Raw genomic sequence first — 17,355 nt, 5'->3', positions numbered from 1 at the left:
CAGAGGGATAGTGTAGGTGCCACCACGACTCGCGAATTGGGTCGTGACAGAGGTAGATAACTAACAATACAGGGATTGATATCAATGGATAGCCAATACATAACCAGTTGTATGCATGAATCGTTGAATTATAATATGATACGTTAGTTTCTATTAATGATACCCCCATACAGCCCCCTTACATTTGAGGATGAATGTCCTTAAGGGAGGAAGGATATTATACCTTACACTAGATATTACATTTCGCACCATTTGCTCGACTAATCCATTTCAAGTCAGTTGGAGTAAGTTTGAGGAAAAGATCTTCGCTGGATGTTATAAGTAAAGCTGATCCAAGAGCGACTGAAGACAGTTCAAAGTAGTCAGAAATCCTATTAAGACGCACAACGGCAAGACCTTGAATTTTGATTGGGCAATGAGGTATTCTTGAAAATATCATCTATGGTAGGTGTTATGAGATTTGGTAAGAAGGAAACACTCAGTCTGAGATTCATTGACCTTTGTAAGATCCTTCAAAAATCAGTCAAGTAGCTTACGAACTGGGTCTTTTGTCAGGATTAAAAGCATTTCATCTCGTCTTTCATGCGTCTATGTTAAGGAAATGCATTGGAGATCTTCCAAGGATTGTACCATTAAATGATATGCAAGTCACGGATAGCCTAACTTATGAAGCCAATTTCCATCCTTGATAGGCAAGTTCGAAAGATGTGGCTTCCATAAAGGTGCTATGAAAAAAAAACAAGGCAGGGAAGAGATGACCTGGGAAGCCGAAGAGGAAATGAATTCCAAACACCCTCATTTGTTCACTGCTAAATTTATCTATTTGCCGAACGTCCCTCAATTTCCTTCAATAAAGTCAACTTATATGTATATGCCAAGACCAAATGTACTCTTATTATATTAATGAGACATCGATATGATTAGATGGGAGTTGTATTTTTCCCTCAAGGTAAGACGTGAAAAGGATACGTATGTGTTTAAATATGATCCTTGAGTGTAAATATGCCTATGATTTACGAGCAGAAAGAGGTGAAATAGGAATTACGGAAGTGGAAAGAGTATCGATTATAAGGATAATGATGCCTAAAGTCAAAAAGGGATATTATTGATTAGAAAAGGTAAGAGCGCGATGTATGTCGCTCAATGAGATAGATATTTACGAGGGCCTCCTTATTGTATAGAGTATATTGGCAAGGGTGTTATATAGAGATATGAAATTCATGCATCCACATTTGTTATCGCTCCCCAGAGGAGGTTCAGGCTAAGACATTATAATCTTCAGGTACGTATATGTTGTTAGTTACTGTCATTGGTTATGTGGGGCCATTGTTGTTACTGATTGTTGTAGCCATGTGTGGCATTGTGTTGTTGGTTTGCTAGGTGATAGGTTGGTAGTATTATAATTACAGAGGAAGTTATACCAAAATTTTCATAAGATCTCTGAGAGTTTAACATTCGAGGATGAATGTTTTTAAGGGGGAAGGATGTTACACCTCAAAAATTTTCGTGTTGTTTATGTCGTAAGTAAAGTAACGTAATCCGGAGAGGTCATGGAACCCTTACAAAGTTAAGGAAGACATTTAACAGGTGCTAAGCAAGTGTCTAAAAGTTCTGGGATCAAGCGAATCGAAGGAATTAAGTTTGTCAAAACTTTGGGAAAACTTGGCAGATTCTGGACAGGATTTTTGATCCAACTTGAGAGAGGCATATCTCCTAGAATATGAGGATTTATGGAACTCATAACCTATGTAAGTTTAAGTTCAGAGAGATTTCTTTCCAATGAAATTGACAGTTCACAAATATGAGAAGTACGGAGCCATGTATGACCCTACAAATGTACGGTGCCATGTGTAATTTTGAGGAGATGGAACTTTTTCTATTTGTATTTAAGTCGGTCAAAATCACCCTTGGGAAGCTTGTAAATACACTGTAATTCACTTCTTCCTCCTCGTATTGGGTTGGATAATTGGTGCAAATGGGTACAAGTTGAATTAGGGGCTGATCAAGTGGAATTGAGGTAAGATTCCCTTTCTTTCATGGTGTATTGAGATTAATTCCTGTCAGAATGGCCGGATTAGCTTGTATTAGGCGGAATTGGAAGAGAAGGATTGTATATACTAGTATGGGTGTTATGTTAGAGTTGAATTGAAGTTGTATCAAGTTGAACTAGTTTGGTTGTTGTTGTTGTTGGATGTTGTATGAACTTGGGAATGTAGAAGAAATAGGGAAAATGTTGCCCGAATCATTACAACGAATCGTCATTCGATACACGTAATGTACACATGATATACAAAAGTATTCCTAACCTAACGAAAATGTCTCCGTTATTATAGGCCGAGACGTTGATCAAATTACAGCCTAAAGATCTCTATGAAGCTGCTACACAGTATACAAGGTATGTAAGGTGTTCGTTTCCTTCTTTCTTTGGCATGAATCCAACTTGAACATGAATACGAGAGTTCCAAAAAAATTCATTCCATTCATATGCTTGGTACTTCAATTATAATGCCTTAGTTATTTGATTGACTCTTTCTATGATGTTTAACTTCACTAAATGGTTTCTTGATGTTGATATGAGTTTCCATAACGTTATTTGGAGGTTATCAACCTTACGTCACTCCGAAAGGGCCAGATGTCATTTCTATTAGTTCCTCATGCATTATATATATATATATATATATATATATGTATTCATTATTTTACTACACTGTGTCGCGCTATAGTCGGTTGGGAAGGCATGTAGATGTGCACATCACTGCAATGGGCATGTTATGATATTACCCCAGACACGAGATGCCCCGGAAACGAGATGATGATGATATGATGATGATACGATGATGATGCGACTATATGTATATACTTGCATATGATTTTTAAACTCATGCATTGCATATTGCACGTCCTCAGATAGCTCAGGTTAGTTCTATTCTTTTATATCTATGTCTTACTTACGTTATTGTTTCCTGCCTTACATACTCAGTACTTTTATCTGTACTGACCTCCCATCATACGGGACGCTGCACTTCGTGCTATAGGTCTTGACAGACAGAACGAAGGACCCTTTTCAGTAGGACTATGAGCTTCAGCTGGTTGTCAGCAAGTGCCATTGTACCGGGCTTGCTCTTTTGGTATATACTATGTTCACATGTTATATGTATGTATCTTTTGGGTACGACGAGGTCCTGTCCTGTCCCATGCATTCAATATGTCATGTATATGTACTCCTAGAGGCTCATAGAGAGCATGATGTATGTAGATGTCATGTACGGCCTCGTTGGCCTTCGTTTGATTATGATGCTCTTGTGTCAGCCTCATCGGCTAGAGAATATATATATATACACATATATGTATGTATGATCATGCATATGTCTTCCGTTGTATTGGGCCTTTTGTGCGTGCAGGTGTCTTTCTATGTTACTGTGAGATCACATTTCAAGCCAGGATAATTGTACTGAGATTATGTCAATATACGCCAGGTGGTACTTGGTCGATAGGGCCGGGTGCCCGTCATGCCCCTCGTCAGGGTGTGACAGTGCTGTTTTGACTAGTAGGGCTATATTTCAAAGAATGAAAAATTATGCAGTCAAGTCAAATCTAGAATCTGAGTGTCTGCTATATATGATTTGTGATCTTTATTAGTACTTCATTTAATGGGTTGCTACTCCTAACATGCAGTTTTGTGCTGTTTCCATAACCATACGAATAGTGGTAAAGCATCGAGTTCCTGTTAACTACTTCATTTTGAGCTGTTTCGTAAGTTAGTCTAACTTTATGATCAGATGCGATAAACCTTTTGTATCTGTCTTGTGCAGCTTGGTTTCATGCTTCTGGCACTGATATGGGAATACGATCGACTTTCCTCCATTCATGGTACTGATAATTGCAATTCTAAATGATGGTAAGGTCTTATCCATGACAATATTTATCTTAGAAGGCATAGCAAGGTCATGCTGCAAAGTTCATATTTTTCTGTTTTATTGATAGGTACTATCATGACTATTTCCAAAGATCGCGTTAAACCATCTCCAACACTTGACAGTTGGAAGCTTAACGAGATATTTGCAGCTGGCTGCCACTTATCTTGCTTTAGTTACCGTCTTGTTTTACTGGCTCGTAGACAGCACCGTATTCTTTCAGGTACCATTATTCTTAGTTTTGTCCCTTAGTAACTTAGTAAACTTCAACAACAACAACAACAACAACCCAGTGAAATCTCACAACGTGGGGTCTGGGGAGGGTAGAGTGTACGCAGACCTTACTCCTACCAAGGTAGGATGGCTGTTTCCGAGAGACCCTCGACTCAATAAAAACATAAAAAGAGGTCAGATACGGCTAAGAGATTCAAAGCGATATGGAAATGAAGTAACGCAAGCGACACAGATAACATAGAATAATCAAAGCACAGGAAATAACAGATAATAGCATAATAGCATAAATTAGAGCACAAGAAATTATACTACGATAATGCGACTATTAATAAGGCAGGGTAATGAGACTATCTACTAGCCTTCTACCCTAATATGGGTCCTCCAAACCCTCCTATCTAAGGTCATGTCCTCGGTAAGCTGTAACTGCGCCATGTCGTGTCTAATTACCTCTCCCCAATACTTCTTTGGCCTACCCCTACCTCGTCTGAAACCATCCATGGCCAACCTCTCACACCTCCGCACTGGGGCATCCGTGTCTCTCCTCTTCACATGCCCAAACCATCTCAATCTCGCTTCTCGCATCTTGTCTTCCACCGAGGCCACTCCCACCTTGTCCCGAATATCCTCATTCTTAATCCTGTCACTCCTGGTGTGGCCACACATCCATCTCAACATTCTCATCTCAGCACAAATATGAAAATCACATTCAAACTGAAAGTCCTAACTTTAGTTTCTAATCGTCTTTAACTATTGATTACCTGTAGACTCACTTCCATGTAAAATCTCTAAGTGGAAGCACTGAAGAAATCTCAGCAGCCATATATCTGCAGGTCAGTATTATCAGCCAGGCGCTAATTGTCACCCGCAGTCAGAGTTGGTCATTTATAGAGAGACCAGGAACTCTTTTGATGTTTGGATTTGTGTTGGCCCAACTGGTAAGGCATACCAAATTCATAAATCTCAACTCCATTCATTATTTATGAGTTTCAACATGTTCTTTTACTTTCTTTCTCTTTTTCCCTTGTTATTGTACAGGTTGCTACCTTGATAGCTGTTTATTCACATATTGAATTCGCGTCAATTAGTGGCATAGGATGGGGATGGGCGGGTGTCATATGGTTATACAGTCTTATTTTCTATATTCCCTTAGATATAATTAAATTCGTTGTTCGTTATGGTCTGACTGGAGAAGCCTGGAACGTACTTTTCGATACGAAGGTCAGCAGAATTTTTTGCATTTCATGGTCATTTCACTCAAAGACTAAGATCATTTCTTAGTTTACTGAATTCACTTCTCTTTTTATGGTTTGGATAGACTGCTTTTTCATGTAGGACTATGGAAAGGAAGACAGAGAGGCTAAGGGGGTACTTTCTCAGAGAACTCTACAAGATGTAGCATCACCAGAGTTTGAACCTAAAAGCAGAAGATCTTCTATTATTGCTGAACAAGCTACTCATCGAGCAAAAATAACCAGGTCTCCTATATACATTTACTTGCACCTAGTGTTTATACCAAACTAATAAATGCAAGACGTGGCACTTATCACTCAACCATTGTAAGTACTATATATTGTTACTTGGGATAATTTCCTTTTTTGGGCCGGCCTAAAAATAATAGGAAATCTATATGTTTTGTATATTAAGTATAAATATGCATATTATATACATAAATATACACATCTTATACATAATCAGTGTATATGTTTTGCATATTTTGGTTAGCCCCAGTAATTAATTTTGGCCGACGGGCCAAAAATGAAAAAATTCCTTGTTACTTTAGTTGTTAACGGCTAAGTTATATTGCTTGGTTTGGTATGAACACCAATTGCGGACCAATTGCGGGTAAGTATTTACCTTACCTCTACTTGGGACATTTTTCTTTCAAACTGACAGTTCAATGCGCTGCTTGACTTATTTCTACCTGTATATAAATCTTTTGTAGGCTGAGTGAGTTGCATACTTTGAGAGGTCATGTAGAATCAGTATCAAAACTGAAGGATCTGGACATTAAAAAAAATTCAAACGGCTCATATAGTTTGAATCAGCAACAAATCCGTTCTCCTCCGATGATAACAAATTAACTTGTCCCTTGATGCTGTCTTGAGAGTAAATTTTATTTCATCCGTTCCCCGAGACTAGCCAAGAGAAAGAATGCCCTTTCTTTCTTGCTTATTTCTTTTTTCTTCTGCTCAAATAGATAAAGAACACCATTAACTGTAACTTTTCCTTCAATATTAATTAGAAAACTATAATTGACTAATCATGTAGACAAAGAACATCATTAACTGTCAAATATACAAAAGAGAATGCTGATATATGAATGTAAACCATTTAAAATATTGAATTTGTTTCCGGATAAAGATTTGTAGAATAGAAGATCAACTGATACAATTCATTTTCATTATCAAACAAATCTAACAAGCAATCACTGAAATAAGATTTATTCAATAGGCTCACAAGACAAATCCAGTCTACAACACCTAAATTTGATGTGTAAACAGATAGCTTTATTCAAGATACAAAAAGCTCTAACAAAATTATTTTTTGATAAGTAAATACTAAAAAGAGACCTTCAAAAATCAACAACAGTTGATACAAATGCTGCATAACCCTCATAACAGATCACTTGATCAATGCATTCCAATCAAACCTTTCTAAAAAGATGACATCTGAATACTTCTCTCCCTTCCAAGTCTTACAGAGTTGACATAATCAACTGGACTGTGAGCAGAAATGCCTGGAAAAACGAGCCCTACCATCCGAAGAAGTACTGATTCCCAACTCTCCTTATACTCAGTTCCGTATATGTAACCCATAGTGAAACTTCTAATAAACTCCCAACCAGCATTCAGATATACTGGTAATACGAATCGCAGGCCAAAAAAGTTCATGTTTGGTTCTTCGTCTACTTTCTATGAGACAACAAGGACTTACAATCACATCAATATTCAGAAAGGAACAATAAAAGGGTAACTGCAGACAGAGGCGGAGTCAGGAGTTTTAGTTTATAGGATCTGCATCATAGTTTATTTTTCTTAGGGATAGTTACATTTTTGGACCGCTCAAAAGAATAATAGCCATAAAATATATAGGTTTTGTATATTAAGTATAAATATACATATAATATACGTAGTGAATACACAAAGTATACATATACTATACATATAATATACAAAATCAGTATATAGGTTTTGTATATTTTGGCTAGCACCCTTAATTAATTTCGTCTGATGGGCCATAAATGGAAAAAGCTCTTTTTCTTATTGGGTTCTGAATAGATTATCTGTACATATTAAATAAATTTTTTAATACAAATACAAAGTTTGAGCCGAAGTTATTGAATTCTGGTGAACCTGTAACCACAATACTGGCTCCGCCTCTGACTGCAGAACAAAAGCGCATTGATGTTTACCTGCTCAATGTATAAGCTGTTGTAGTACATGCAAATACCGAAGTGCTTATAGAGGAATGTTTTGTCATCATAAGGTAACCTCGGGACAAGATCATTGCTATAAACAACTCTGAAGTACTTAGGCACCGGATGTTCCAAATGTGCTTCCATGAATTTCCCTAACTGCCTATTCCCGATCCTTGGTTGTCCATACGTGTATACACCCAATAATCTTTTCATGACATCCGTTTCCTCATGCATCACTAGCATCGTTGGAAATAGTATAGCCAATGCTCCTCCTAAGCTATGTCCTGTGACGACAAATTTTGCATTATCGTGCTCGTTTAGTAAACTTTTGAGTTTGCTTCTAACAGTATAGTAAGCAGTACTCCTCTCGGGTGGCTGCTCTGAATCGATAGATTTTGCATTTTTAACGAAGAGTTGTTCGTGAAATGTGGACGTATTTCCTCTATTTCCTAAACCTAAGGCCTCCAAAAATCCCATGTGTACTTTTCCCAATTTCGGAATCTCATACCAAGAGTAGTCAAAATCAGTGATCCAGTCATCAGCATCAAATGGCTCTGTACCCCTGAAGCTGATCAAAATCAAGTTCGCATCTTTTGGCTTATCGCATAATATAAAAACTTGGGTGGAACTCTCTTTCTCGTAATCTGTCCCAATAAACACATATTTAAGAAAGAAAATATTCATACAATCAGAAAAGGCAAAGAGCAAGGTGATAACTCTTTTGAAAATGAAGGATATAAGTTGAGTTCTCACCATTCCAGCAGTTGTAAAAATCCACAAAATGCATCTGTTTTGGGAAAGAATTAGTGAAAACATAAATGTCACTCTAACAAATGATAAGAAAATACTTACAAAGAAGCAGAAGTATATATACCTTCCAGTGATGATTTACAACGTCCCTAAGGACGTTTTCATTCTCATAGGCCAACTTTGAAGACATCATGCATAGGTCCATAAGAGCTCTATGTCCCATTCCCAGTTGCATATTTTTATCCCCTAAATCAGGTCGAGCGATTTCCTTGGTTAAAATTGCATTCTTGTATAAGTTTATTCTCCCATCAACATGGCCAATAGAACTTATGAAAGTTTCAGAGCCTCTCTGTGGTATCACCACCTTTCCTGTTTCCTTGCAACATTTTGCTCAGAATAAGATTGTTACAGATGAGACTAAATGGAGATTCCGATAACACTGGACACCACTATTTTCATAGTAGTCATCAATCAACATGCATATCATCATAGAGTTTGTTATAGTTTTTCAGTGCTGCTGTCACCTTTTCCAGAACTACAACCTTCAGCTATACCTTTATGAGATTATTTTCAGACATACTAATTCACACTCCCTCCGTTCATATTTACTTGTCACGTTTCGCTTCTCGAAAATCAATTTGACTAATCTTCGAAGCTAAATTGAATTAGATTAATTTAATATTTTAAAACTAAAATTTAGATATTCGAAAACTATACGAAAAATACTTCTCATATTAATATGATGAAAAAATATATCTTAAAATATTGATCAAAGTCCATGTAATTTGACTCTCAAGAAGTGAAACATGACAAGTAAAAGTGAACGGAAGGAGTATATGCTGGTAAATTTTGGATGTAGGGGTGTGAACTGGATTTCAATTTAATGAATTCAACCTTTACATTTTACTATTGAACCCACTGTACTTCTAAAATTATAGGTTCAAATTTTAATTTTTTTTTTCTTTCCTGAAATCTTAACAATTTTTTCACATATATTATATACATAATGTGCTGTGAATTCAACCTTTACATTTTTACTATTGAACCCACTGTACTTCTAAAATCATAGGTTCAAAATTTGATCTTTTTTTCTTTTTGAAATCCTAATAATTTTTTGCAGGTAAAGTTTGCATGTAGGGGTGTGACCTGGATTTAAAGACACTTAAAATTGGACGTCAGGGGAGTATTTTGTAACCATAAAAATATTTCAAACGCAATTAAAATCATAAATTTTAAAAGTTTTTTTTTAAAAAAAAAAAATCATACTCAATCAAACACCTCCACGTAAAATGAAAAGGAGGAGAAAGTTAGGTATTATTACCGTGCAACATATTGTAGAGTAAACCAAGAAAGCTGCCATTGAGAGAAAAGAGGTTGAGAAAAAACTCGAGAAAGTAGCCACTCCATTCCATTGGTTTCTCAAACACCTTTAATATTTTCCTCACTAATATGGACACAAATATGACCCATCGATGATCACCCACTTCGTCTTCACCATCATCGCCATCGCGCTGTAACTCAGTTTCTTCCTCAAAGAGAACCTCAGAATATTCGAGAAACTTAGCGCTGCTTTGTTTATCTCCGCGTACGAGGAAGCGTACGAGGTCACATATTCCGCCATTTTCAGGCTTCACAATCAAGAACCGGACATTACTAGTGGCCATTGTGGACAACACAAGTAGTTCAGTCGAGTCAAGTTTTTGACTGTTAGGAAGAAATTAATATTCTCGTAAGTGTAGAATTTGATGGATCAATGCATTTGTTAGGATAAGAAATGGTGAATTTATAGCACTAATAATTGGGGGAAATGGATAAGTCAGCAGTCACGTGTATTTAAAGTATTGTGTTACGTATTATTACATGGTGATGACAGATGATTGATTAAGTGAAATGGGAAATTGGAAGTACCGGATTGATATGGTGTCCTCCTTGGACCTTCCCGGGTAGACCTGGGCGTCGCCATCGAGCCGAGAGAGTCGAGTCCAATAGAGCTTACTACTCCATCCGTTTCAATGTGAACTCATTTCATTAGACACGGAATTTAAGACAATATAGAAAACTTTTAAACTTGTGGTGTTAAATGAGTCATATATATTTTATGTAGCTATAAATCATTGCATAAAGGCAAAGTGTTTCTAAATATAAAAAGAAGTTATTCTTTTAGGCACGGACTAATTAGGAAATAGATTCACATAAATTGAAACGGATGGAGTATTATATATCGAATTGAGTTGAGCTCGAGCCGAGCTCAACAAAGCTTCTCATGGCACCGAAAACTAGCAGAGTTTGAGCCGAGTCTAGTCGAACTTTGTTAAAATATATATAATCGAACTCGAGCCGAGCATGAGACGACTCTTTTATTTAGTTATATGCATAGTGCTACGTCATTAGAAAAAGTTTCATAATAAATTGGTTGATTAAGTAAAATATAAGCATTATTAATTTAAATCAATAAATGCATTCAAGAGTGACTAAATTACATGCATTATTAGTTTAAATTATAACTGAAATTCAAATGAGGTTGACTAAATTATAATAATAAATACGGAGTAATTATTAAATTGAGATGTTATTAATTTAATTAAGCTTAGCGAATGACTTTTAATTTTGAAATAATCATTATGCGACTAAAACGAGCCAATTGAGCTGAGCCGGCTAAACCCGAGCTCTAACCAACTTATGCCGAGTCAAGCAATATTTTGATTGAATCGAGCCAAGTCTAACTATGATTTGATTTTAACTGAGCCGAATCGAACCGAGCCTCTTGCCCAGGCATAGAAACGTTTGATACTTTCTCCGTTTCTTTTTATACAATTCAAAATACTTGTCATTTTAAAAAATTAAGAAATAATTAATTAATTTTTTTTATCTTCATTTTCTACTCGCTACCAGAAATTTGCTTTTTTCCGACTGCCTTCCGAATGTTTGGTAGTCAGAAAAATGCGATTTTCTGGTAGTGACTCTAATAAATGTGGAGAAGAATTAAGGGCATGCAAAAGTCAAACATGGCAAATAAAAGAGACTAGAAGAAGTCACATTTTAAGATCGAATAAACAAATGTCACGCGAAATCTAATAAAATATTTTTGAAATGATAATAAATACTATAATAAAAGAAAAATATATCAAAAGAGACATTTCCGACGAAAAGTTAGATGAAAAATCCTTATTGACGAGTCAAATCTTGATAGAACGTCCGTTGAAAGTTAATGATAATCTGATAGTGCATCAGCTACCTCTATATATTGCTAATTAACCACCGTCATCATGCACAACCAGCATCCACTATCACTAAACTCACCCATCACAATTACTAGTCTTTGTCACCAACAGCGTCAATTAATCACTACTGACATCCACAATCACCATTCTCTACTTCCCACAACCACCACGATCAGTCACACCATCCTAAATTGGCACTCACATCCTCCACGATCAGTCAAAACCATCCCAAATCGACACCCACAACCACCACCCTTATCCATCACAATCACCAGGCTATCTCCTATCAACAACCATAACCACTATTGCTATCTATGACCATCTCCAATCGACAACCACAACCACCATTGTTATGTGAACATCACCAACTGTCATATTATTATTTTAAAAATCTTTTGCTAATAAAGTAATTAAATAGATTAATTTAATATTTTATTAAATTTATATTTATTAATTTTTAAATAAAGATGACTTATATATATATATATATATATATATATATACTGAGAAAATAAACAGTCTAAATTATTTAATATACAAATATTAATACAATATTTTAATATATATATCTTCAAATTCAGACAAAACAAATTAGGTCTAAGTACGTTTGTCGGAGTCAAATATTTGCCAGTAAAATATTTTCTAATACAGAGAGCAATCAGACAATCCTAGGTAGGACGGAAACAGCGCTGACAGCTGTGCACCATATGTTTATTGAGAAGGAATATTTTGGGATTTGCGCTAACGGTTCCAACCCATGAAAGAATGTTGGGCTTACGTGGATATTGGTCATTACGTGAAAATAATATTATTGTTTTGATACGTTGGGAAGTGAATTAGATGACCAGTTTTTTTAGATAAAAGAATGAGTGGAAGGAAAGAAAGTAATTCTGTTAAAATTATTTGGGATATTTAGGCCTAGCCCATACATTCCGTTAAGCCATCTTTTCTGTTATTTAGTGTCTTTCTTTCCTTCTTTTCTTAGCTTGTTTTGGCTGGACAATGTGAGCTAGATCCTAAGGCAGGAGTGATTTCAACAGAATCAACGCTTCTGTTTCTACGAATGAGCTTATTGTTGGGGTCGAAACAATCGGGGTATCATATGAAGGCTAATAATTGTAAATCTTGAACGACGATAAATAAAACGACATAGAAAAGTATATTAAAAAGGCATAATATCTTAATATGGTTCGGCCAATTGGACTACATATGAGAAAACTGATATAAAAGAAAGCATAAAATTATTAGAAATAATCTCCCCCTAAACAAGATTCTTTAACCCTAAGGGACTACATTATGGATGCTATTATGTTTTAGTTGTGGGAATGATGTCTTCAATTCATAAACGTCAAAAACTTTTCCTTCAAGACAAGGAATAGCCAAATATGAAAGATAATTATATTTCTCTTTCAGGAAAAGCAAAAGCAATTATGGTAATACGTACTTTGACTTTCCTTCAACAGAAAAGTAAAAAATAAAAACTCAAATATGGTAAGAAAATAACAGAAAAAACCCTAACAAATCTCCCCTTGACCTGAATTTCTGGCAAAATAATCTTCATCCTCCTTCTTCACATAATTTTCATCACTGCTGCTTATCATGGTTAAACATAAGATTAAAAAAATGAGTTAAAATTTGATTTAAAAAATATTTTGCTTTATTTTTAAAGATGCAACAACTGGAATGTTGAAATTATGACTGAAAATTCATCTCCACTTGTGGTCACCCGGAGTTTCTTCTTTTTATTTGATAAAGAATCTTCAATATCGTTAATAGGCTATAGCTTGATATGAATCTGCGTTGAACCTATCTTCAACCTCGTTGAATCATTGGTGAACCATTGGCTCTGATACCAATTGTTGGGATCGAAATAATCATGGCGGCATGCGGAAGCTAATAATTGCAAACCTTAAACGACAGTAAATAAGACGACAAAAAAACTATATTAAAAAGGCATAATATCTTAATATGGTTTGGCCAATTATCCTACATATGAGAAAACTAATATAAAAGAAAGCATAAAACTATGAGAGAATAATCCCCCCAACCCCCAACCCTAACCAAGACTCTTTAACCTTAAGGGACTACATTGCAGATGTTGCTATGTTTTAGTTGTGGGAAGGATGTCTTCAATTTATAGATGTCCAATACTTTTCCTCTAAGACAAGGAATAGTCAACTATGGAAGATAATTATATTTTCCTTTCAGAAAAAGTACAAGCAATTATGATAATATTTTGATTTTTCTTCAATAGAAAAGTAAAACTCAAATATGGTAAGAAAATCAGGGTAAAAACCCTAACACTTATTTGGTAGATGTTTAGGAGCTAAGTTATTCATGTATTAAATTTTGTATAAGTAAGATCCCTCCGTTCAATTTAAGTGTTTAAGTTTGACTAGACACGGAGTTTAAGAAATGAAGAGAGACTTTTGAATCTTATATGTCCTAAATTAAAGATGCATGTAATGTACTAAAAATGTCCTTCGATTCTGGTGGTTTTACGCTTATCATGTAGAATGTTTGAATTATCAACTTACTAAAATTAAAGAGGCATTCTTTTTGGAACAGGCCAAAAAGGAAAGTAAGAAACTTAAAATGGGACGGAGGAACTATCATGTTCGGCAGTATGATTTTTTGTGATGTATAAAATTTAACACACCTAATACGGTGTTTGTTTTACAATTTAGAAACCTGCACAACTAATACATGTATAAGTTATGAGGTAATCTATGTATTATTTTATATAGTATAGAAGATAGAATAACTAATTCATAATTAACTAAACTATGCATAAAATAATACATATATTTATTTTTCTTATATAACTAATCCCTATATTACTAATACCTGCACAATTCTAACTAAGTACCAAACGACCGAAGTCGTTAGAAATTGCTGATTAGAGTTATGCATGTGGTAGTAATGAAGGGTTTAATTATTTCTGTATTACTATTTCAGGTATTAGTTATTCGATCTTTTACACTTTATAAAATAATATATAATCTGACTCATAATCTATGCTTGTTTTATTTATGAGGGGATTAGTTATGCGATTGTACTCGTCTTCGTTTACCTAAAAGGCCACTATCCTGTTGCTCTTAGTCATATTCTCCCTTATCCTTTTTTCAGCACAAGGCATGAAGGCTGAAGCGCGGGTTGTTTGTGTTTATTGTTTTCATACACGTTTCATCAAATTTGCTAGAAAATCTCCTATTAATGGAGTTGAAAAGGGCACTCAAGGGAAATTCTCTCTCTTCGAAAAATATTGAGTTGAATGACTTGGCAATGTTTGATGTTAACACGTTGAATTTGTTTCCAAGGAAATATGCCCGACTCCATTTATAATACCCGACTTTATTATGAAGACAATTAGCTACATTCGGGGCTATAAATTAAATTAGTTGATCAAACTGATTATTAAACTCTTCGACTCTATATGCAGTTGCTGCTTTATAAGAGCATTTAAAGAAGGATCCATTGCTGAACTTTCACGCAATCGTTCATCAAAATGGCTTGTGGAACATCTATGGTGAGCCTTACTGTAAACTTGTTGTGCTGCCTTTGCAATGTTTTGGTGCTGGTCAGATATTATGCAAAAATTCATGATGTTAGAAACTATTTCACGCAATTGTTGAAAAAGTAATTTTAAGAGGCAACGAACTCCATATTTACTACCCAATAGGCCAATGAGCAAACATGGCTCTCCACATCCTGTACTACATCAATCAATAGAACACCACCTACTTACCTGGCAAGAATGTCCTTTGATCTTTCTCATGTGCTGACATCCCCTTATGCAAGTGTCAAAAGTTGTAAAGAAATATAAAAACCTCCCCTCCGCATGGTCCTGCTTCCAGGATTTGTGATTTCAAGCACATACGATACGCAGCCAAATACGAATGATCCACTGAACCCCTTATCAATTCCTTAGCGCGTAGTCTTCCAAACCAACGCTTCCAGTAGCTAACATGACAACTCAAATCTTCTTGTATAACCTTCTTGTTTCTTTGGGCAAGGCCTTTTGCCTTTAATAAATTTATTCATCATGTGTCTAACTATTACTTTAGCTAAAGTTTGGCTATAATTGCTAGCAATATGTTGTACGCCACACGTGTGCACGTTATTGTATAGTAATAATAAACCTATCACAGTTCTCGTATGACACATTGCACAGTCTCCACTTATAGCTCTTATCTACACATACTGTGATGTATTACTTAGGCAAAAATTAAATTTATTCTTCACCGAAGCAAGCTGAAATGAATTAACTAGCATCTTCTTGTTTAGGAAACTATCCCCAATCTTAAAGATAGCTATAGTTGGACATTGCTGCAACAGATAAATTGCTAGAACCACTAGCACAATTCTTTCAGGACAGTTATTGTTCATTAGATATTCCCAAGATCATCGCGTCTATAAGAATGTTCATCAATTATTGGTGAGGCTACCTTAATGAATTTGGACTTCCGAGAGGCCTCTCACACACTTAACAGGACTACAACCATCTGTTGGGCTTTAAAGACATAGTCTTTAAAGATGAGTGGAGTGTGATTGGGAAATAGTGAAAAAATAAAATGGAGGGAAATGAAATTCAAACAAAAGGTGCTTGAGTGTTGCTCTTGGGCTTATCCCAAGTGAAAGTTTTCCACTTTTCCTTGCCTTTGTTCCAAGTTGAAGACGATTAGCTTTTGTCTTTGTAGGACCTCTCTTCTTTTAGATCCGCCTCAACCTTGGATGCGTCATGGAATGCCTCTTCAAGACTATTATAAGTCTTAAGCCTCATCAGTTTAGAGATGTCACGATTCAAGTTGGCTACAAACCTTATAATAGTGTACTCCTCATGCTCTTCTATCTTGGACTTCATCCGCAAATCCTCAAACTCATCAAAGTACGCTTCCACACTTTTCAATCTTTGCTTCAACATGTACAACCTTTTGAGTGCATCTTGGAGGTATGTGGGTGGAAGCCACTTTGTCTCTATGAGCTCAATCAAGTCGTTCCAAGTTGGGAGATCATAGATGTGTTATTGAGCTCTTTGTAACTTCTTGGATTCCCACCAAGTAGAAGCATATCCCTCAAATTGAGTGAGGGCATACTTTGCCTTCAAGGCCTCGGACACATTGTTCGTGCGGAAGATGCGCTCACTTTGCAATTTCCATTCAAAAAACTCTTCCGGATTGCTACCTCCTTGGAACGTAGGAAGGTTCACCTTGATGGTGTTCAAATTCTGCTCATTATCTTGCCATATTCCCCGGTACTCATAACCTTGGGCCCTCCCTAAGTCTACATGACCATGGAATCTAGGGTCTTGGCCCGGAAATCTCTCAAAGCCTCTTCTTCCTCCCCTCCCCCGGTTATTCATTCCTCCACGCCTCCCTCCTTGCCGGTTATCATCCCACCACCTACCTTGTGGATAGTCGTCATACTCCTCTTCATTCATGGGGTATTGGTAGTGGCGTTGGTATTGGTTTTGGTTAGGAAAGGGATCTTGTGTTTGGACTTGGGGTGGAGCTTGGGGTGTTTGTTGTAAGATTACTTGAGGGATTGCCTTATTTGGGTTGTTTTGGTAAACTTGGGGATAGGTTTGTTGATTGGTATTTTGGAATGTGGAGTTTTGGGGTGAAAGGTTGGTTGTTTGGAGTGGTGGAGCTCTTTGGGTGGAGGTGGTTGTGGTGTTGGGGTTGCACAAGGCTTGTGTTTGTCCCAGGGTAATGGTTCGAGTGGTATCTTGTGTTTTATCCCCATCACCTTCATTCCTAGAACGGGAAGTGCCCATTCTACTCAAACCCTCAATTTGAACTTTCTCAATACTCACCAT

At 36.1% G+C, this 17,355-nt stretch overlaps 1 protein-coding gene and 1 pseudogene across 1 annotated transcript; one reads left to right on the top strand and one right to left on the bottom strand.

The window, feature by feature from the left end:
* Positions 1-3,537: 3,537 nt before the first annotated feature.
* Positions 3,538-6,229, top strand: LOC132601730 (ATPase 10, plasma membrane-type-like; annotated as a pseudogene).
* A 334-nt stretch (positions 6,230-6,563) lies between these two features.
* Positions 6,564-10,185, bottom strand: LOC132603772 (triacylglycerol lipase OBL1). Its single transcript, XM_060316986.1, has 5 exons — positions 9,638-10,185; positions 8,441-8,685; positions 8,320-8,353; positions 7,561-8,210; positions 6,564-7,060 (listed from the first exon to the last, which is right to left on the bottom strand). Exons 1-5 carry the CDS (start codon positions 9,978-9,980, stop codon positions 6,803-6,805), a joined length of 1,530 nt encoding a protein of 509 aa, XP_060172969.1. The 5' UTR covers positions 9,981-10,185; the 3' UTR covers positions 6,564-6,802.
* Between the last annotated feature and the right edge of the window lie 7,170 nt (positions 10,186-17,355).

Source organism: Lycium barbarum, chromosome 7 (genome assembly GCF_019175385.1).
Source record: "Lycium barbarum isolate Lr01 chromosome 7, ASM1917538v2, whole genome shotgun sequence".
Classification (NCBI taxonomy): Eukaryota; Viridiplantae; Streptophyta; class Magnoliopsida; order Solanales; family Solanaceae; genus Lycium; species Lycium barbarum.
This window is presented reverse-complemented; position numbering and strand designations above follow the sequence as displayed.

Coding starts and splice junctions, on each gene's coding strand:
- LOC132603772 (XM_060316986.1), bottom strand. CDS start 9,980: ATGGCCACTAGTAATGTCCGGTTCTTGATTGTGAAGCCTGAAAATGGC. Junction 8,211..8,319: donor TTTTTACAACTGCTGGAATG/GTGAGAACTCAA, acceptor TTATTGGGACAG/ATTACGAGAAAGAGAGTTCC. Junction 7,061..7,560: donor ACAGCTTATACATTGAGCAG/GTAAACATCAAT, acceptor GTTGTCTCATAG/AAAGTAGACGAAGAACCAAA.